This window comes from Neopsephotus bourkii, unplaced genomic scaffold (assembly GCF_033783945.1).
Source record: "Neopsephotus bourkii isolate Nb327-2 ecotype Australia unplaced genomic scaffold, CSIRO-AGI_Nbou_v1 NB_1510, whole genome shotgun sequence".
Lineage (NCBI taxonomy): Eukaryota > Metazoa > Chordata > Aves > Psittaciformes > Psittacidae > Neopsephotus > Neopsephotus bourkii.
Genome location: NW_026901986.1, coordinates 455745 through 477865, shown reverse-complemented (window position 1 = coordinate 477865; position 22121 = coordinate 455745). Strand labels below are relative to the sequence as shown.

General features: G+C 46.0%; 1 protein-coding gene across 5 annotated transcripts in view; it reads left to right on the top strand.

The window, feature by feature from the left end:
• The window catches only part of EML4 (EMAP like 4), a 127602-nt gene that overhangs the window by 58325 nt on the left and 47156 nt on the right, over positions 1–22121 (top strand). For 3 of the 5 annotated variants that reach the window (XM_061369722.1, XM_061369723.1, XM_061369721.1), the window contains exons 2-4: positions 8398–8580; positions 16155–16284; positions 20772–20945. In XM_061369722.1, coding sequence (XP_061225706.1) covers positions 8398–8580; positions 16155–16284; positions 20772–20945 — 487 coding nt within the window. The remainder of the gene's footprint in view (positions 1–8397; positions 8581–16154; positions 16285–20771; positions 20946–22121) is intronic. The other 2 variants (XM_061369725.1, XM_061369724.1) reach the window with 1 other exon arrangement.

Here is a 22121-nt window from a genome sequence, read left to right as displayed (position 1 = left end):
CTTCATTTCCCAATGCTTGCTGCTCTGTAGTAACTGAAATGGAGATGATGACTAATGCGCAGTGAGTAGTTGCAGATAACCACCTGTGGCTGTGTGGGAGTCAGCAGCTCGTGCTTTATCCTGGACCCTAAGCAGATGGCTTAGCTGCATCTGTCCTCTGACTGGCCTGTGCAGAGAGGTTTTAGTTCTCTGCTAGGTAAAAACCAAATCTGCTGTGGATTTAGTTCCACCTGGAGAAAGCACTGGCTGTTGGAGAGGTGTTCCTCTCGTACTAAAGCTGTAAGCGGTTGTGGAAGTTGGGGAGGTACAAAAAAGTGGGATTTTGACTGCTGCTTTGGAAGCGTTGTGTTGGCTCTGGCCTGTGATCAGAGAGGTTTAATGTCTCGCTCCCAACAAGCAGTGGATTTTATCAAATACCAAAAGCAAACCCTGTGTCTGTTCTTACCTACCCCATCCAGGAGAGGTTTGATATCTCCTGTTGCACCAGTGAATGCAACATCTCAGTGCAGAGCTGGCCTAAGGGGTGCCTGCTGCAGGAGATGCTGCTGGGGTGGAGCGCGGTGGCCATCCATCCCGGTACAGCACAACCATCCTGGTCCTGCTGTGGCAGTGGTCCCAGGAGGAATCTTAACCCTGGAGTCAGTGCTCCCTCCAGAAGGCTTCTCTCCTGATGGAGCTTATTGTCATCCTCAGCTTTTGGGTAAGAAAGCGCAAAAGAAGGCAGCAACTTTTCAAGGTCACTTTGGAGAGAAAGTTGGCATTTTGCTGAGTGGGCTTTGGTATGGGGAGGGGATAAAGCATTGGCCACACAGGGCTGTGATTAAGTGGAAGGAATTCCTATACCCATAACACCAGAAAGCTGAGATAAGGCAGCAGAGTTGTTTAGTCTCTTTCCAAACAGATTTGACTGTGGCTTGGAGAGATAAGAGCTCAAATACCCCACAGTGACATCAGCTCTGGTGCCTCCTCTGTCTAAGCATGTTTCTGCTGAGCATAACCACCCAACAGACACTGCTCTGCTCCCAAGGAACAGGGGATGGGACAAGAAGAAACAGCCTCAAGCTGCACCAGGGCAGGTTTAGATGGAGCTGAGGAACAATTCCTGCCCCAGAGGGTGCTCAGGCATTGGAACAGGCTGCCCAGGGCAGGCCTGCAGTCACTGTGGGTCAGTGGTGGCCTTGGCAGTGCTGGGGAATGGTTGGACTGGATGAGATTGAAGGGCTTTTCCAGCCTGGTTGGTGCTGTGATTCCCTCCCAGGGTGGAGGAGTGCTTGGAGAGGGGGAGCTTTGAGCGGCCACGGGGATGCTGGCACCATTAAACCAAATTCCAGTGGGGCTGTGGTTCCCCATCCTCCCTGGGAAGGGGCTATAGGAGGAGTGTGGCATCCTGCCCTGCTGTGTAGGCACCCCTAAGGGGTTCACTGTGGATTTGGGTGAGTGCTGATGGGCAAGGGTGACTGCATTTGGGGCCTGAAGTGATGCTGCAGAGGACAGGCTCAAGCAGGTTCTGTCAAGTGTGAAGGAGGATGAAGATGAGCAAGAACAGCAGGCACTGTGCTCTGTGTTTGATAGCAGTATCAGGAAGTGTATCTCTTTAATGTGGCAGTACACTACTACAGCTGCTTTCATATGCGTGCCCATTACTTTGATATGAGACTGTTCTTGCTGAGTAAACATAGTGCTGTATCTGCAAGATAACATCCTCTTGCCTGTTAAACACAAGCAGCCCCTGCCAGCTGCACAGCCTGTACAACCTGGGCAGCATGGACAAAACCACATTCCTTTGGGAAAGGAAGTTAATGAAATAGGCCAGGACTGTCTTTTTCCTGCCTTGATGGGGTTGTGTTTACTGGCATTCCTGCTGGATTGGCTTAGAATAGCACGGACTGACATCAAAGAAGCTCAGTTTGCACAGTGGTGTTTTTGATGTTACAGATCAGGTACTTATGGGGCCTGGGGGAAGGCAAAGAAAGCAGCACAATGAAGCAGTCAGTCCAACAGATTGTAGAGCTGTTCCAACACTTGGATTTACAGCAGTGATGTCTGACTTGGTTGGTAGGTAACAGGAGCTGGCGATCATTCAGTTGTGTTTCAGGGTTTGAGAGCAGTGAAATCAGCAAGTAAATGTTGTGTGGTGCGAGATGAACTGCATCCATGGAAGAAGGGATGTTGCTTTGCCTGCTTTATCTCTTTGTGAGTTCAGTGCTTTTCTGTCCTGCTGCTGAAATGATAGCCTAGAATAGGCGGGAATATGGCAAGCTGAAAGAGTAGGAACAGCTTTCCTTTGGGGCAAACCCACGCTTGTTACCACTACATAGCAAACAACACCCTGGGGAAGCTTGTTGCCCAAACAAGATGCTGAAAGGTTTCTGTAGGTTTTAGGTTTGATTTGTGTTGCTGGTCCTGCATTCCAGTGTTGTGCAGCAGTGGTGGCAATTGGACTTTTTTCTCCTCTGGTGTTTTGCAAACTTGGATTTGATTTGCATGTTAATGGAAGAAAGTGATTGGAAAGGTAGCTTGGGAAAGCAGAGGTGACCTGTGTGGATTTGAGCTTACGTTCTAAGGGGAAGCACAGTGCAAATCCATGAATACACACGTCTCCAAGCAGGAATTACCCTCATCACCAACAAGAGCAGTTGGGACATCACTGGCTGCAGGGAGAGGTGGGCAAGTACTCTTTTCTCCTGCGTTGTTTCTTGCTGTCCCCCATGGCCCATGATTTACAGGCCTTCTCACCAGCTCCTTTCCTGCCAAGGGGGCACCTGTGTGTGTGGAGATGAGATGGTAAAATACTCCAGGAAAACCGGTGTTCCCCGTGGTCCCGTTGTTCTCTGTGAACTGGACTTTTGCTGGGCTTGGTGATGTCTTGGATAGCTTGGTCTGAATACGGTTGTTACTGTTGCTCGCAGTGTTGAGCATGTCTGTGACAGTCAGCGCTGCTGTCATTTGTACGCTAATGCAGTAATGATGTTCGGCTAAAGAAGAGGGTTCCAGGTGGGAAGTCAAAGCCTGAACATAAAAGTCAGGGTTGGGTGAATGCTTCAAGCCTGTATTTATTCTTCTGGGTCATAGAGGTATTAAAATGCAGCCTTTGCATGGTCATAGCCTCCCCTAACCCAGAACCTGAAGAGGGTGATTCTGCCTCAAAAGCACTCGTTCATGGTTTTGAGTTGCTCTCAGTTTCTTTCTGTGTCTCCCTGTATTGTGTCTATGCAAAGCTTTGAGTCTTGCTTTTTGAAGACGTGGGTGAACTGAAAGCGCTGCTTTGCTGCAGCTCTTGCAGTAGTGCCTCGGTAGCCACACGCCTTTCTGCTGTGTGGGATGCTGCTTGCATGTAGCAAGAGTGAAGTTGAGAGAGATGAAGATCAAAAGCATCAGCTAATTACCCAATTTCCTCATTAAGTAGTTGCCCAATTTAAAACTTGGGAGACTTGCCTGTCACCCTGCAGCCCTGGACACATCTGGTGTGAGGTACCTGTGGGAGCCCAGCGCTTCCCCATCCTGAGGTTTCGGGTTAGGCGGAACATGCAGGTTCTTCCATATGGCCTTGGGAGTGCAGGAGAGCTGTGTCCTGCTCCTCGTGTCCTGCCCTGGAGCCTCAGGCAGCAGCTGGCTTTGTCTCTGCCCTGCAGAGCTGGAGCCATGGGTTAGCCCCCCCCCCCCCCCTCTACTGTGACATGAAAACAGGGGGGCATCAGGTGTTAAAAAGAGCTTGGGGTGACTGAGATTGCTGCTGAGGGACTTGTAGGGGGATGCCAAGGAGGTGAATTCTGCCTATGGGGTGTAGGGGTCACTTGTGTTTAGCAGAAACACCTCTTCGGAAGGGAAAGGTTTGTCCTGCTGGTTGAAGGCCAAGTGTCCAAGAGTCTGGAGTTGTGGAACGCTGTCAGGAACATCAGGAGCTAAGCAATATCAGGGGAAGAAATGTACTTGAAAACCACAAGGCTTTCGAAGTAGTGGGTGGTGAAAATCCTATCAAAGATCTTACTGTTGAGATACATCTTAATGGAGGTGGAGCTGATGGGAAGCATGCAGTTGGGGAAGGATACGTGAGAGCATCAGCGTAATTATCTGCCTCTTCAGTGACTGTATGGATGCCAATGTCAGATATGAGCAGTGTGTGTAAGTGCTATGTTTTCTCAGTCTGCCTATCCAAACTAGTATTGGCAAGTTTAGAATCTGATCTGTTTCTTCTTAAAGGGTTCACCCTGTAAAGAATGCACTTACTGGAAACTTAGGCAAGCAGAACCCTTGTGTTGGTCAAGTACAGCATGGGTTGGTTGCATCCAGGAAAGAAGCCTGCGTGCACATGTCTGTGTAGCATAAACAAATAGAGCTATGAATCTTAGGGGAGAAGTCGGTCCTCTTCTGTGCCACACCAGCCATTTGAAATGAGATGGCCTGGAAACATGGGTGCTGTTCTTCGTAATGTAATGGTGGGGACCTGAACTTGCTTCACAGAAACCCTAAAGCAGTCTGCAAAGAGCAGGAGCAACTACTGCATGGCACAATAGTCATGTGCTGCGGGAAAACCATCTCATGGATGATGCTTAGTTGGAAAGTCCTAAGGAAGCATTGGCCAAAGCAGTGCCACGTTGTTGTTCTTTTAAAACGTAATGCAATAACGCAGCGTTGTCAGGATTTAAAGCTAGACTTTGTGCCCTCTGGTTTTTAACTGAGTTTTGGGGTGTGCGGTGAACTGTACAGATCTGTATGGGTCTGTGCTAGGTGGGCATGTGTTCAAGCAAGCCCTGCATGAATTCTTTACAGGGAATAAGAAGCAACCTTTTTACATGGCTTATGATTAAAATGTAGGGAAGCCATTGGGATGATCGCTTTGGATGTGTGTCTGAAGGGGGCTACAAGGATGCTGGAGAGGGACTCCTCATCAGGGACTGCAGCGACAGGACAAGGGGTGATGGGTTCAGACTGAAACAGGGCAAGTTCAGGTTAGATCTAAGGCAGAAGCTCTTCCCTGTGAGGGTGCTGAGGCGCTGGCACAGGGTGCCCAGAGAAGCCGTGGCTGCCCCATCCCTGGCAGTGTTCAGGGTCACTGATGGAACTGGATTAGCTTTAAGGTCCTTTCCAACCCAAAGCATTCCATGATTGTATAAAAATGCCAAGTTGTGCAAATGTGCACTCCCTGTGCACGTGGACAGATCACAGCCCTGGTGACCAAGGGTTCTTTTGGGTCAGTTACCTTCTGACATTTGCAGCCTCATCTTTATACCAGTCCAAGGAGTTTCTATTGCTTTCCTGTAATAAAAGACTCCTGCACTCTGGAGAGAACAGAGCACCGTGTGGGTGCCTTTGGAGACAGGGCTTTAAAAATACCTGTGGTTTGTGTGGCTGCATTGGATCAAATGCAGCATTTTCCACCCTGTGGTTGAAATTTCCATCCGCTGGAGTTTGTAGGGTTTGTTTTTTTGAACTGTTGCTGATGTCTCGCATGGAGCCCTTCAGTTCAGTCGGGACTGGGAGGAACTGAGTCAGATGGGATAATGGATGCTCTGGAATTGGTGAGGGGCCCCAGAATAGGTGGTCCAGTGGTAAGAACTGCGGCCAGTCTCTCTTAGGGAGTGATGAAAGGTGATCCTTCTCAAATGCTGTTACGCTCATGTGCCTGGTTGCTGGCATGTGGGGGGTGATATGTGGGCTGGGAGGTCTGTTGAGTGCCTTCGCTATGTATGGAATACCCCTATTGAAGCTCCTGGTGAGAGCCTAAGGGATGGTTAGAGCTGCTGCTTTGGTCAGTCTGCTGGGAGTGCTTTGAGGAGTCCCATCAACAGAATGCATCTGGTTCATGCTGCTCACTGGCTGTGAGAAATGAACCCTGGTTTTAGGGTCATCCAGATGTCTCAGGAGTACTGAGTACTGAAACAGGGCAAGTTGAGGTTAGAGCTAAGGCAGAAGCTCTTCCCTGTGAGGGTGCTGAGGCGCTGGCACAGGGTGCCCAGAGAAGCTGTGGCTGCCCCATCCCTGGCAGTGCTCAAGGCCAGGTTGGACACAGGGGCTTGGAGCAAGCTGCTCTAGTGGAAGGTCTTGTTTTGAGATTGACAGTACCATAGGTGTACGCTTACTGTGTTTCTGCTGTCGTTTGAGTACCAGTGCTCTCACCCTAAACTACTCTAAATGATGCTATTCGTTTATCATAAAAATAACCAGATAACTGAAAAGGTTTTGTAAAGTGAATGGCTGATCAGCAGTCACCTGCACTGGCAAAGTTCCTGCTATATTCCCTTAATTAGTTTCCCTCTTTACATAAATAAACCTTGTAATGCAGTAAACTGAGAGTGGCTCATGGAAGGCCTGGATAGGTACGAGACAGCGTGTATGAAGCAGAAGTCCATCTCCTCCCTTGTTCTTCTCCCACTTCTCAATGAGTGACTGACTTTGTACCTACATAAGAGCTCTTTCCCCTCCGAGCAGGGAAGGGCATGCCCTTGAAGGAGGCTTTGTGTTTAAACTGCTTAGGGGTAGGTCTTTAAGTTTGGAAGAGATTTGGAAAGCTTCTGTGAATAAAGTGGAGGTCTGCATAGTGCAGGCTTCAGAGTCTCTTAGGATCAACGAGTTTGGGAAAGACCTTTAAGCTCATCCAGTCCAACTGTTGCCCAGCACTGCCAAGGCTGTCAGATGAGTTATAAAGGTTAAATGTCATAGCAGTTGCAAAAGAACCGTCCTTGTTGTCTGCAGCGTCCATTTTGACTGGTCCACTGCTTATGTTCCTACTGTCAGGATAGCAAAAGTATGAATTATATGGCACTTCTTGCATTCCATTTACTCCCCTGAAGGGAAAGGTTTCCTTCATCAATTAATATACCTTTACCTGAGTTCCTTTTTATACACTCCATCAGTCCTTGTCAGAACTTGTGCTACCTCCTTAAAATTCATACGTAAAACCGCTTTCTTGTAGCAGTTGTTTTGTCAATGAAATCTTAACTGTCCCTTCCAGTTTAATAATAACTGTGAATACATTGCACTGCTCATATCAGCGGGGTTTACTAATCCCTTTTGCTAGCATTGTGAAAACAGGACTGTGAGTTTTCATGTTGGTCGGTTCAGTTCTTGGTCCTTGAGTAGCAAGTGTCGTGTTTTCACTGGATGGAAGGTGGCATTGAACTTCTTAACCTCCTTCATATTTGATTCATTGGAGGGGTTTGGGCTTAGTGTTTCTTTCACTTACATCTATTTAAGAGCTCCGTGTCAACGAGTAAGGCTTTTTAAAGTGAAAAAATAGAGTTTTATGATTGTTGCTTGTATTAACTTCTTTCCCCCACCCCTTGGTAGTTCTTCATAGGATCAGTGAGCTTAAAGTTTTGCTTGTATGTGATCACAGTACTAACACCAGCTATTTATCCTCCAGTGTAAATTCCCTGCCAATTTCATGGAACATGAGCTCAGGTTGTCTGTATGAGGATAACACAGGTAAATCATGTAAACCTGCAATAGGAGGTTCCTTCCTGAGTATTTAGCAAGCCCTAAATGAGGCTGGGGGAGGAACTCAGCCCCATGTGATTGAGCAACGTAGTCTTTTATGAGGCTTTTTTAGTGCTTGGCCTGGAACTTATTGGAACAGCCAAATAAAAAGGATCTGTTCTGTGTTGTTTTGGCTTGGCAGAAATAACGCAAAGGACTGTCAGAGGCAAAGAGTATGCAGAAGCTGTAATTTCCCTTTTACCACTGAAGAACCCATCTGGCTGGATTGTGTCTTCAACGCTAACTCAGCTCTGTGTGGCCAAACAGATTTCTGGAACCTTTCTGTAGCCTGTTTATTTGCTGTTCGCTTCAGGCCAAGTGTTGTAAGGTCACGGGGCTTCTGGCACGGCCAGGGTGGTGATGTGAAAAAAGCTAAAGGGAAGAACTCTGAATCCAGAGCATTGAAACTGAGGTTGCCACTTGACGCAATTAGGTCATGGCTAGCAGTACTTGTGTGGTCAGACTGTGGCTTTATTATAGTTATTTGTTTCGCTTTACAACTTGCTTTAATACTAAGCCATCATAACGAAAAATCTTCAACATATCCCACAGAATATATAGTGGAACTTTACCACAGTTAGGCAATTTTAGTTCATTCACTTGGCCATTGAAATAACCTTAATCCTGGTCTTCCTTCTAATGGTAAGCACTATTTTAACAGAAAGCACATTGCCTTTTGTGACTGTAATAGAGCCACGCTCCATAAGCCTTCCATCTTAGCCAGTGATTCATAATGGTTTTATCCTGAAGGATCAATTTGATGAGTTTAACTTAATAGCCATTCCTTCTTTGCCTGAACACCTTCAGTATTGCACAATGGTGGGACACACAGACTCATGCAGCACATCAGGTTTTCGGTGGCTTTTCGTTTAGAGCACATCAGTTAAATGCCTCTTTCCACTCTGTTTTCCCTCTGTACAGATGACAGCATCTCAGCTGCGAGCACGTCTGATGTCCAGGACCGCCTTTCAGCCCTGGAGCTGAGAGTACAGCAACAAGAAGATGAAATCACTGTGCTCAAGGCAGCGCTGGCTGATGTGCTGAGGCGTCTCGCCATCTCTGAAGATCATGTAGCTTCTGTGAGAAAATCAGCACCAAGCAAAGGTAAGGCCGTATTTGGTGAGTTCTTTATAGGATTGGAGTCTTGTCATTTAGAATGTTCTCTGTTGGTCACTTCTTCATTCCCCTCTTCTGTCTCCTTTGCAAAGGTAGGTATGTTTTGAGCTGAAGGACTTGGGATTTTTAGAGTGGCTTCACAGTATATGGCTCTGATCTCTGACATGGCCAATGCATCTCTGAAATACCATATTAATCTGACTGTCTGCCAATGTGTTTACTCGACACCTCTGAACATTGACCTTCCTTCTTGTTGAAAGGGTCCTGGTTTAATTGAAATGGTGGAAGGCTTTACAGCTGCAGCCTTGAATCTGCCACAGGGGCTCTGGGGCTTATGGGCACTTCTGAGTCTCTGCTTTGACTTCACCTACAAGTTACTCACTTGAAGGGGCATGTTAGAGGCTACGTTTCCCTCTGCTCCTAAATGAAAACCAAACCAGATAGCCCAGAATACATTGCTACCAAATGAGGAAGCTTGCTGACCATGGTTAGTTTTTGTTCACCTGCACCAGTAGGTTCCTGGAAGAAGCAGCCCTGTAGCCACCCAGCAGTATCTCTTTTGCTTAGTGGCTAGTGAGTTGTATGTTGCAACTTGGAAATATATGGGGCTGTTTAAAAGTAAAGAAACCAGATGATTAAATACAAGGCTAGATTATATTTCAGATAATTCACAGTTGTAATTCACCATAAGTGCTTGTATATCCCTACCAAGTCATGCAGTGTGGAGTTCTCTGGGCTCAATCCCTACATTCAGACTTGAAGTACACCCATGCCACCACCAGCAGTGTAACACTGAGCACACCAAAGCCTGTGCTTGTCTGGGGGGCTGAGTTGTGCAGGCTGAAAGCGCACGAGATGCAAATGCTGGAAGTTTGAATTATCTTGGATGTGGCAGGGAGATCAGATTCCTTAATGAAGTGGCTCTGCAGTCTCTCTGCCAGATGGAAGGAAGTGATGCTTGGGCTCTGAATCCTGCCATTCTCTCTTGCTTGCTAAATGGTAGGCTGTTGTCATCTTTGCTTATAAATGCAGCTTTTATCTACTCAGTGTGCAGTTGCAGCCTCATCAAGATTGAGACTTCCTTCTGTAACTCAGTGTAAAACGGAGCTCTAGCAAGGATTGCAACTAAATCATTCTTTGCTGTTTGCTGTCCGTTATGACAAGGAGAAGATATCCAAGTGGAAAACTCTGGACAAAATATGTGCAACATAGGACCCTATTCTTCCCATTTAAACGCAGAAGAGCTGGGCTATGCACATGTGGCTAAAGACCTTCGGCTTGGAGCTGTCTAGTATGCAGTGAGCTCCATGCACCAGCAGTGCAAACTTGGTCTCTTCTGCAGAATGCCTTGGAGCTATCTCCGCCCTGGGACTCGGAGGGTCTTTGGCCATGCCAGGTTCTCCAGGTGGATTTATTCAGTGACAACTACCTGAATTATTTACTGGGGGGAGGAGTATCTGAATATCTTCAGCTCTGGGCTATTCCATCTCTACCAGTTAATGGCAATAGTATGTATCTGTGAGGAGAGAGATGGGGGCAGGCTCAGAGATGTACACACGTGAGCTACTATATTGAACTTCAGTGAGTTCTAACTAATTGGCACTGCATCTGAACTGTGGTGGATATGTCCCCATTGTGTTGTTACCCAACAGGCAACATGTTAATGTCACTGTTAATAAGATACTAATTCATTAATAATGAAACCAGCTCCATGTAGCTGGTCACAAAGGAAAATGTTTCACAGTCACTGCAGTTTTACAAGTCTAAAATGAGACTTGATGAAGAAGTTTGAGGTGAACATTGAGTTAAGCATCGGTATATGAATGGATACTTCAAACTGAGCTCGCACATAGTTTTTTGAGGTACCTTAGGCTGTACTTTATATTTCTGTTATGTTCATTCAGTAGAGAAAGACCTGTTGAAGTGTTTTGACAAGGGAAAGGGATTCTCTTCATGAGCGAGCGGGGCTGGCAGGAGAGCTGAATTGTCAGGCAAAAGTTAAACCTCAAGGAAGTAGTTGTTACTTTGAAGTAACGTGCAGGTACATAACAGGCTCTCACTGGTCACATCATTTTTGCTGCATAGGTAATTATATTCCTCCCAAACCCTTTTGGGTGTTCACGATCCTGTTGAGAATCTGCATTACAACGATTGTAGGTTCCTGGTAAATACTACAGGTAGGTTTCCATAAGAGGAAGAGCTGCTGGGGCTTTGATTCACAGCAGTATTTGTCTCTCCAGCAGCCCTTACGTACATCCTGACAGAAATAAGGAGTGAAGAGAATAGCTGTGGCTGTCTCTGAATGCTGAGGATGTGTTTCATTTGAAGGATGGCAACACAGCGGGATAGATACTTCTGAAATACCCTGAGCTTACAGGAATGGTAGTACCAGAAAAGCCATCTTGAATCTTCCCATCAGCCAGAACAGTTTTAGTCGGAGTCACAGGCAGTATCTAACCCCGTCTGAACAAGTCTTTCCTACTTGCTGCTGAAAAGGGTTTTCGGAAACCTCTGTTTTGTTTCTTGTTGCCACTCCAGCAGTGTCTTTGAAGAGAGCTTTTCCATAAGCTAAAAGCAGGGCTTTTGAACAGATCAGGAGTTGTGCTGAAAGGGGCAAATCCCCACCTTCTGTCCACTTGTTTTTCTCACTCAGTTTATGGCTCAACTTAGTGCAAAAGGGGTCTCTTCATCCTTTGTGCTTGTTTTGTCTGCATTGCACATCTGGTGAGCTCATTCTCCTCCGAGTTTACTTATGCCTTTAGTTTAGGTTGGTAGACTGACGCAGCTATAGATGAAGATAACTTGTTTGCATTATCCTTGTAGTCTGCCTGCGTTTGTCTTCTCTCCTATATCGCTGTTGCATGCTTGTTTTGAGCTTAGTCGTGCCTTCACTGGAAAAACTCACCTGGGCATGGGTACGTTTCTGTTCAAACCCATGGGCTGCCAGGCGGGAGGTTACTGTCTCTGATGATGTCTCTGGAGCCCTGTCTCAGAAGCAAGCTGCTCTCCATACAGGGAGAGGTGATTTGCAAAGTCTATGAGATATAAAGGGTGAGAATTTTTAGCCACTTCAGTGCTCCCTTAGTAAAGCACAAAGTGGAGATACTCTGTGAGGGAAACACCTTTAGTAGGGGTTGCAACAGAACGGACGCTTGTCTGTTACTGCATAGTGGAAAGCAGGCTGGGAGTGTTCATATGGGGCTTGTTTCCCTGTTTATGATTTCTCAAAGCAAAGTCATTCTAAAGGGAGAAAATCTTTTGGGGCTAAAAAGGCCATGGTGGTGCTTCTCCATCTCTGCATGCAGTTGAGGAGAAACTAACAGGGCCTGAGGACTGGAAATGTGGAGGAGCTTGATTAAGAAACAGGTTCCCAGCAGCTACAGGGTTGGGGGGATTGTAGTGTGTGGGGTTGGCTTGGTTTGATTTCTTTTTCCTTTCTATCTTTCTTTCTCTCTTCTTATAATAGATGGCTTGGTAAGAAGGATTTCTCTGGTGGGAAGGTCTTTGCTTTTGGCTGCTCTGTGCTCGTGTTGCCACACGTCTCTGCTCTTGCTGAGTGATTGATGCTCTTAACACAAAAGGCTCCAAACCCAAAGATTACCTGGACCCCAGAGGAAAGGAAAGTGTAAAGCACTCTGGTACTTGTGGCTGCCAGCAAGATGGATTGGCTCACAGCTGGTGCCTGGAAAGCCTATTGCAGTCTTCCAGGGTGTCAAATTGTGTGTAAGAGGAGAACCCATCCCTCAGGCTCTGGGTGTGGAGGCAGGTTCACAATAGCACCGGTGAAATGTCTCAGACTAATGGTATCACTGGGGCACGAGCTCCTGCCTGAAGAAGTGCCCATCTACCTAAAGCACCCCTGATGTCTGCCTGCAGAGAAGCGCAGAGTTCATGTCCTTTTTCTGGACCTGGAAGGGATGGGGAGCCTTGCCCCAGGTTAAACCTTTGGAGGAGCATTCCCCCTTGCTTGGGCAAGAATAGATACCAAATAACCCATACACAAATTCAGCTCACAGAGGAAACGGAAGCAGTGGGTGGTGGTTTCCAGAGAGGCTGCCTCAGAGTGCAGGCTGGTAGACCAAGAGGCAGCATAGTTAAAGCAGGGGTGTTGGGGACATGCAGAAGCAGCTCTGTACTGAAGCGCAGTGTGCTTTTATAACGGGGATCTGGAGAGTTTTCCTTTCCTGCTCCCTTCCCTGTTGGGAAGTAGTGTAAAGATCCTAAGTAGCATTTTGCATCAAACGCCATCTCACTGTGTTAATGGAAGCACAGCTCTTCAGGTGTCATGTTCATTGCAGTGCTTTCATTTCACTACTATTAAGGCACTTGTGTTAACAGGAATTGACTTCAGTTTCATTGCTGCAAGCTTCATCAGTGAAAGCATGAAATAGACTTGCCCTTGCAGTGGTGGTCAGCGTGCTGGCATGTGCAGAATTGCTCTAGAAACTGTGAGCATGGTTAGGTTGTCTAAGCAGGAAATACAAGTGCAGGCAGGAAAATGCTTGTGGTTAGAGGTAGGATATAGGCTCTTATCCATGGCATTAAAACTAACCTGGCAGTTGTTTTTTATGTTTCATTGCATTAGAGCGTGGCATAGCTCAGCTGTGACTGACCTGACCAGGATCTGGTTGTGGAGTGTAGAAAAGCCTGGTGTGTGTTTGACATGTGAGAGAAGTCTGACTGTGCGGTTTGTCCTAGATATGGATGTTCTGCTCTGGGTCCAGATGTTTCAGTTACTTGTCCAAGAAATGAGGGACTCGGGAGTTACATGTAATTTATGAGTCACTTTGGTTCAGAAACCTTCATCTCCACCTCAGTCCTGCATGCCATGATGTGCTTAGTCCTTGGATGTAAAGCAGGAACTGGCACTTGTCATAGCTGGTAGGGGGAATTATTCTAGATGTTGTCAGTGAAGAAAATAGCAGTGTTCCTTGCTTGACAAAACTGAGCGGTTTGTTCCCCATCTTAACTTCTCATAGTGTGTCTGTAGCATTGATGTTCTTTACACTTCCTGCTGAATGCTTTCCCCACTGTACTGGGAGCTGCTGCTACTGCGTGTCCTGATCTGTGTTTCTGGAAAGCTATGCTAGTGCTGGTTGGAGAGGCATTGATCTGTTACGATGAGCAGACGGAGATGTTAAGGTCATCCACAGTTCAGGAGTGAATCATAGGCATTGATATTGCACATCTCCACAAAGAAGATGATTTCTTCTGACACTGAAAAGAAGCTTATTTATAGGCTTCTAATGCTAAAAGTGCTTTTTAAGCTTAAGTGCTTTTGTTCTTGCATCTGAGTTAGATAGAGGCATAAAAATCACTTCAGCCTTCAACGTTTTGTTCAGTATCTTCATTTTCAAAGTCAAGTCTGTGTTCCAAATGTGCATGTTACAAATAAAAGGGTCTTGAAGTACCAGCGGCTGGAAGGGATGGTGCTGGGTTGATTTATGCAGAGTTTAGGAAGGATCTTTGCCGTCTTTCTGTATTTAAGTGGCAGGCTGAGAGCATTGGGGCTGTTCAGCCTGGAGAAGAGAAGCTGTATGGAGACCTCAGAGCAGCTTCCAGTATCTGAAGGGGGCTACAAGGATGCTGGAGAGGGACTCTTCATCAGGGACTGCAGGCACAGGACAAGGGGTGATGGGTTCAGACTGAAACAGGGCAAGTTCAGGTTAGATCTAAGGCAGAAGCTCTTCCCTGTGGGGGTGCTGAGGCGCTGGCACAGGGTGCCCAGGGAAGCTGTGGCTGCCCCATCCCTGGCAGTGTTCAAGGCCAGGTTGGACACAGGGGCTTGGAGCAAGCTGCTCCAGTGGAAGGGGTCTCTGCCTGCGGCAGGGGCTGGAACTGGATAAGTTTTAAGGTCCTTTCCAGCCCAAACCAGTCTGGGTTTCGAACTGTGGGGTTTTTTTTCCTTCAGGGTTCCTTTATTCTCATTTCTGCCTGGCATTTCTGCGTTCTCCTTTTGGCTTTCCTTTCAGGTGTGCTCACGTGCTGCCTGGTGCTTTTGAAGCACTGTAGGTTAGTGCAGGTCAGCCTGGTTCTGCCTTCATCACATGGTACTGAAATCTAATGTACCCTTAATGGGTGCATCTCATATGTAAAGTGATTGCTTAAAGTAAGAACTCATTTGCCTCTCAGCCTGCCTGATCAAATGTGATGTGATAAATGGTGCAGATGCTGGTGTTGTTCAAATGAAGCATCGGTGTGAGTTTACTCTGTTGTGTGCATAGCACTCAGTTTTCCCCCTCTGGTTTTTACTCCTCACTTTAATCTTCAGTGTGTGGCCTCATGCCTTATCTATGTCACACTATTCCAAGCCTGCCACGAGCACAGGCCTGGTATTTCCCTGTCTCTCCTGTCCTTCGTACTTGTTGCTGAAGTCAGTGACTGGACATCATGACGCCATGAGATGCAGTAACAACTTGTTGTTTGTTAAATGGGGATGTGGCACGGAGATGGGGTCTAAAGTGACTGTTGATTTCTGAATGCTCCATGTGAAATTAGCCCAGGATGTAATGCTTCAGAGGGGAAAAGCACAAGTTTAGTCCCCAAGGGGCGGAGGGGGCAAAGCTCTTTCCTGAGTAAGAGCTTAGAAATAAGGCAGGCCCACAATAAAAGGCTGGAGACAGTGGGAAAGGGTGAAATGTCGGGTTTAAGTGCCTTGTATTTCCCTGATGGGCTGGGGCAGGGGCAGGTCTCGAGCCGATTGTTGGACGAGCATTCAGCTCTTTAAATAGAAGAGCCTTCGCTCCCCCAGTCTTCCTTGCAGTCCCCTCCCACATTCACTGCATAGTTTCAAACTCCTGCAGTGAGTGAAGCGGGCATCTGACAGACAACAGCCTTCTTCACACATACACACACAGCCTTGATTCATCCCCCAAGGGAGTCTGTCATCTCACTGCCTGTGGCAGATGTTCCACAGAGTGACCCGTATCGGCAGCTTCATACCATAGCTCTGTACCGACCTGTACCATGGGGCGATACCTTTTCAAGGTGGAAGAGGCATCTGAAAAGCTTGATTTCAGAATCCTTAGGATCACAACCCTGAAATAACTTTGTAATGCTTTAAGTACAGAGAGGGCTTCTGCCTGCAGCTGCTTTCCTCTTCAGTAAAGAGAATAAGAGCAAACTAAAAGCAAGAAACCTCATGTGGTGTTGTCTGAGCTGGGATGGGTTGGAACAACAGAGTTGGAATAACCAGATCTGCTGTACCACAGCTGCTGGAGCTATCCAACTTCCCAAGGCTAGCTGTAGTCTATAATCCCTGGGGATCACAACTGGAAAGAGATGTGCTACGTCACTGCATTGAAGTACTTTCTGGCATCAAGGCAGTAAATAAACTGGCCCCTATCAAAATGGATTCTTGCCTGTCTTAGTATCCCAGCTCTTCCATCTCCAGGTGAAGGATTTCATGAACGTGTGTCACTGGGTGTAGGCTAGATAGCTGTCCTGAGTGCTGGGGCTGCTGCCGTTGTGATGTTGGGTCCAAATCTGAAAGCTTTGGTTGTTCAGATGGATCCTTGGATACAGCCGTAAAACCTTGTGTTCTTCACTCTGTTCTTCCCTAGGTCAGCCAAGCCTCCGAGAAGCGATCTCCATGTCCTGTATAACCAATGGGAGTGCAGGAAGCAGGAAAACAAGCCACAGTTCCTCTGTTTCTGTTGCCAGAAAAGAAACTCTTTCGTCTGCTGCAAAAAGGTACTGGCTTGTTCTGAACACTTAAATCATTGTCTTTAAACAGAGTAAGGGTTCAAGTTGTGCCTCTGCGTGACCCTCAGCAGAACTTCCTCAAGTCTGGTAAGGCAGAGATTACACTTTGGACTTGCACCATGTTCTCAGGCAGCTTACAGCAGGGTTCTAAAAGGAATTCCTAACTGGAGAGTTATTTCTGTAGGGTCCAGTATCCAAAATGCACAAGGGATGGAACAGGCAAAGGTATTTCCAATACAAATGGAACAGTTTTGCTTCTGGTATTCATCTGCATCTTTATTCTTTTACCCAGGAAATGAAAGGACAAAACTGACTTCATTGTCTGCGGGGTAAACAGTAGGCAATAGCAAAAGAGCTCTGAAACAATAGTGAATTGTGTTAAGGTAAAAGTTTACCACTTTGTATAGACATCTTAACCCAAAATATGGCTACTTAAGCTTTATGAAGGACATCTGTATTGGATTTCAGATGTATAGAAATAACACTGTTTGGGTTAAGAACCAAACAATAGCTTCCCCCCCCCCCCCGTGTCATGTTTTCAATTGCACGTGGTAAACACAGTGTTTGTATAACTGCTTTCTTCTGTGGGTCTGTTAGACAGTGAGTGCATGCCTTCTTTAATCAGCAGGTCCTGCATTTATTCCTACTTGCTGGGAAGAGCAGGCTGCCAGATGTAGGCACAGGGCAGAGAATACTCTAATGTGTGACTGTGGTGAATTATGGGAACAAATTCTTGGCCTCAGTGGAGTACTCTGGTAACTCCGGTGGCTGGTTTATCTTCTAGTGTGGATGTAAATACTGTGCTGTACAACCAGGCAGGCAAGTGATATACTTCAGGGAATAAAAACGCTGCGTGCAAATAGAAACCACATGAGGGCAAGCCAGAAGCAGCTTTTGTGCCCTTTGGAATTTGGAAAGCAAAGATAATGCCTTGCTCTTCACTCTTCACTGTGTCACGTTGCGTATCTTTCTCTTTATTGCCTCTTTCCGTTTACTTTTCACCAGTGAATCAGGAAGTGGTCCCTGTGTGTCTCTGTTGCTAGTGTGACAGGCACTGGGACAAAAGACATTGCCGTGAAAGGGATTCCTTAGTTAGCACTTTTCCATTAATCTTAGCCCCGTGGCTCTTGGCATGATGATGAGAGCCAGTCCAGTTCCCGTGGTGTTCAGCTTGCCTGTGTGCTGAATCACCTTGATTCATTGGCTGCTCAACACTTAACGGCAGAAGAAAAGCAGAGTGGAGTGGCCAGCATCATCCCTTTCATCTGAGTTACGGTCTCTGAAAGGAGACCTGCACAGGCCAAATGAGGAAAACCTTAGCATGCAGAGGGCAGTTCTCCCTGGGTCCCCAAACAACTGTCCAGGGCATGTTTTGGTGCTTCCAGTGAAGCTGAAGATACATGACTCCCTTCTTCTCTTGTTTCAGGAAGGTCTAAATCTCTAGTTATCTTTCGAGCAGTTCCTTTCACTCTCCTGTCTTTATACATTCTTCCATGGTGGAATTTGTTTGCTATTTGGAAGAAAATAAGACTTGCCCTTTTGTAAAATTCCCAGGTCAAGAAAGGTGAAAGAAAATGCCTCATCTCAGGCTTTGTGCATATGGGGTCTTAATAACAGCACAACTGTCCACTACCAAATAGTGTTCCTGGTAGAAACAGAGGCGATTGTCAGGAGCAGCCTCCTTCCCTTAACAATATTAGGGTGAATGTGCCTATTTCTAACACTTGTCACATTGAAGAGGAGGGAGGCCAAAGGAGAATATCAGCTGGTTGTGGGATGCTGCAAAATTAGACAGGTAGTAATAGCTCACAACTCCTCACATGTGGATGGAAGAAATCCCTTATCCAGGTGGGATTTGGAAGAGCTTTTGGATGCATTGAATGGTTGCTTCCCAGAGCTACTACTGTTTAGAAACCCACAAGAAAAGGTGCTGGGCTTGATTTGGTTTCATTTGTTGCGCAAGACCTAGTTAAAGAGGTATGAGTGGGAGAGCCACTGTGTAATAGTCAGTCATACTACAGTTAAGCTGAAGATTTCAGCAGAAGTGAGCAAACCAAAGCAATTCAGTACAAAGATACTCAGGCTGACACACGTCTACATCATTTACTTTCAAGTTAAAACAGGAGTCAGAAGAAGCAGCCCACTTGCAACCTGGTGGTAGATAAAAGCGCTGTGTTGGAGCCCAAGCCATACCTTGTGCTGCAACTCAAAGAGGAACCAGAGTGGTCCAGTGATTGTTATGGCCCACCTGAGAAGTGAAGGAGTGAACCTCGTGGCAATGGTGTGAACCAGACAGCCCCCAGTGGTAAAACACTGAAGAGGCTCCCACACTGAACCTGTGGGTCCTAGGAGATGGATCAGATCAAACTGCTTGCAGATGTGCAGGCTGCAGGTGCACAAGTCATTCCGTTTGTGTGTTCTCCCTTGTCTCTTTTACTATTGGACATTTTGAAATCCTCAAGTAGAGGGCAGGGGGAAATTGGAAGCTTGTCTTCCTGAAAGGTGGAATCTTAACCTCCCAAAACCCTCTGTCCTAGTAGCTGAACTTTGTTGTGAGGAACTGGCATTGATGGGAGAGTGCTTGCAGAGGTCTAGGAGCGTACCTTGTGGAGCAGGCATAGACACTTGTTTAGTGGCAAGAGATTCGGTGCATTAATGTTGCTCTACTGCCTTTCTTGCCACGGACCACAAAATCTTTAAGGTTGCATTGTGTGCTTGCAGTGCAGGCTAAGTCTTCTGATTAAAGAAGAATTGTTTGAATGTTTCTAGTTAAGAAGGGACTACTGGCTATGAATTATTAACCAAAACCCCACGGCTCTTCAAGTTTTCTCTGTTTGATCCTAATAGATATCCTCAAGAAAGCTCCGATTTGTTCTCATCTGTTGTTCCGAAAGGCAAATTGAACTTCACTGGGTTATATTGCCATTTTTCACAGGTTTACAGAAGAAACCCTGATTGATCCTTTACAAATGTACGTTGAGGTTCATATTGCTTTGCATGTTTTGACCTGTTCTTCAGTGCTGCTTTGGAAGCATTTAGGCAAGTTGAGCTCAAGTAAGCACTGAGGGCTCCATCTCGGTGGTGGTGGATGATAAGCTTTAAGTGAAATAACAAAAAGAGGGTCCTGTGAATGCTACACTGAAATTTGGGGCCCGTTTTTATTTAGTTTGAATATTATCTTCCTGGTATTGAGTGTTTTGGGGGGGAAAGGTAAATGGAAACACATATAATGATGATTATACAGAAGGGTTTTAGCACGAGGGAATAGAAATCTGGCTTTTCCCCCCTGGAAAGATAGTATTTCTTTACTTTGCAGGTTAATTCTTGTTTGGTATTTTTCTTTTTAGCCAGTGTTTGTATCTTCTTGTATTTGTTCACTAAGATATTTACTGAAAGATGGGTGTTTAATCTTAAATAAAAGAATTAGGCCATGCATAACACAGAATAATCTTCTCTTGCAGGTTTGTGTATATTGCAAAGCATGCTATTGGGTAGAAGAACCTTTTAATGAATCTTTCTGTTCACTTAGGGGCCCTTTGGTTAGATTCTTAATGGGTTTCAGGTTGTTAATGACATGCACTTGACATTGTTTCAGATGGTAACCTCATAAACACAGCACTATGAAACTTAAAGATGTATTCTTAGCTGTCATTTCCCAAAGGCATTAAAGAAGCAGCAGGACAATGTGATGTTAATCGGATACAGATCCAAACAGCGATGTTTTCCTTTGAACTCTGGTACAGCCAGGGACCAGCAGCAGCATTTCCTTCCCCCTTTGGTGACAGTGCAAAGAGGAGTGGTACCAAGCATATCCAGAAATACAAAGAGAGGTATAGGTTTATGGCAGGCTTCAGCTAATCAGAGAGCATGCAGATCACAATCCTTCCTTTCTCTTGTGCTAAGCCTTGGCTGGCAGCAAGGAAAGGTTCCCCGTGAGCTGAACCAGAGGATGGGTTTTCTCTGAGGAATGGCAGACTTGTGGTGCATCAACTTGTGTAGAAGCACCTGCAAATGAAGGACACAGAAGTGCAGAGTAGTCTAAGTTGGAAGGACCTCCAAAGCTCATCCAGTCCAACCCCCTGCAATGGGCAGGGACATCTTCACCTGGGTCAGGTTGCCCAGAACCACGTCCAGCCTGGCCTTAAAGAAGATTTTCTTAAGAAGAGCCTGTGTATTCAAATCAAAGCTGTGCCCGTTTCAAAATCCAAGTCAACTTAGTACAAGTGCACAGGAAAAATCAGGATGTGCCCTTCCATGCCTCCCTCTCCTTCATTGTTGTGAATAAATCTTATTTCAGCAAAGCACTTAGCCTGAAGAGAGTGAGGGAATAATCGAGGTGTTCTTTTGGTGATTATATATAGTAAGCTGTTACATGCTTCTCCCTTCTTTTCACAGTCGGATTTTTCCTCTCACCTTTTTAATCCATTTGCTTGTTTTGTTTTTCCTCCCCCCTCTGTTATACTTTTATTTTACAGCGGTACAGAAAAAAAGAAGGACAAACCACCAGGACAGAAAGAAAAAAAAGAGGAATCTCATTCTAATGATCCAAGTCCGCAAACGCAAGCATCACCTTCTCCTCAGCCCTCCTCCCAGCCTCTCCAAACACACAGGCAAACCCAGGAAAGCAAGAGTTCTGCTCCAGCTAAAAGGTTTTCACAGTACCACCGTACAGAATGAGAAAGTGATTGTAGTGATGCTGAGCTCGTATCTGACAGCAAGCCATGTGAAATTAGTCCAACCTGATGAACAAGTCATGAATGACTGGTATTTTTGGGGCTAAAGCAGACGCATTTGACGTGCATTGCATCAGAGCAATTGCGTACAAATGAATTCATGAGTAAATCTTTAAGATTACTGGGTGTGGGGGGTGTTTTCTGTGATTGAGACCCTCTAATCAGGCATTATTATAAACTATAAAATACCGAATGACAACTCTGACTCGATCCTTTACAAAATACACTTCCTAGCTTCTGGCTGGCATAGCTGAATTGTGGAGTGTATTTTGCACATGCCCCTGTGCTACCTCTTGTAACAGCAGTTGTTAAATACTGGGATCATTGCAGCACTCTGGGAGTTGTTCTTCTCAAATTACTCAATAAAGTGGCTGCATTTGGCTTTTCGTTTGCAGTACTTCCCTTTTCAGTCCCTGCTAGGTTGCAGGGTGGCTCACTTCGGTTCTCATTCTTTACGTGATCGAAGTTCTGGTTTCACACCCAAATAATAGATGTACTTCACTTGAGTGACCATAGAAGTATATTTAGAGTCGCCTCCAAGTTCCCACTCATTTCAGTGGGAATTGGGTGCTGAAAAATGATTTTTTTAGTGGATTTTTAAAGTCAAGGAAACTGATTTTAAGATGTGGGTGATTCCTTCTGAGCTTCAGGACTCTACAGATCACTGTGTTTTTTCTTCTTTCGGTTCATGGTCACCTTTATGGAAGGTGTGACATTCCCTTTACTGTTTTGCTTGTAGGAGCCTCAAGCTCTTAAACAACAGCCATTTCTTCTTCTGAAACTTGCTGTAGTTCACGAGATTGTTGTCTTGCACTGCTCGAATTCACAGCTCTAATCAGTATTGAAGCCTTCACTTGACTGGTGCATGTTATAACACTCCGTAAAGGCTCTGTCCGCGTGTCTTGCCCACGCTCTCGAGTTGTCTGAAGCTGAGCTCACAGCCTGTTGCTCTCCTGCCTGGTGTCTCCCTGTGAAGATGTTTGTCTGGAGCCTTGCTTACTAATCTTTTGCAGTGTGGGGAAGGAAATAAACGCCTTGTTCAATCTCCTCCTGGTTTAACTTGATGTGATTAACCGGTTTGTCGCAGGACCG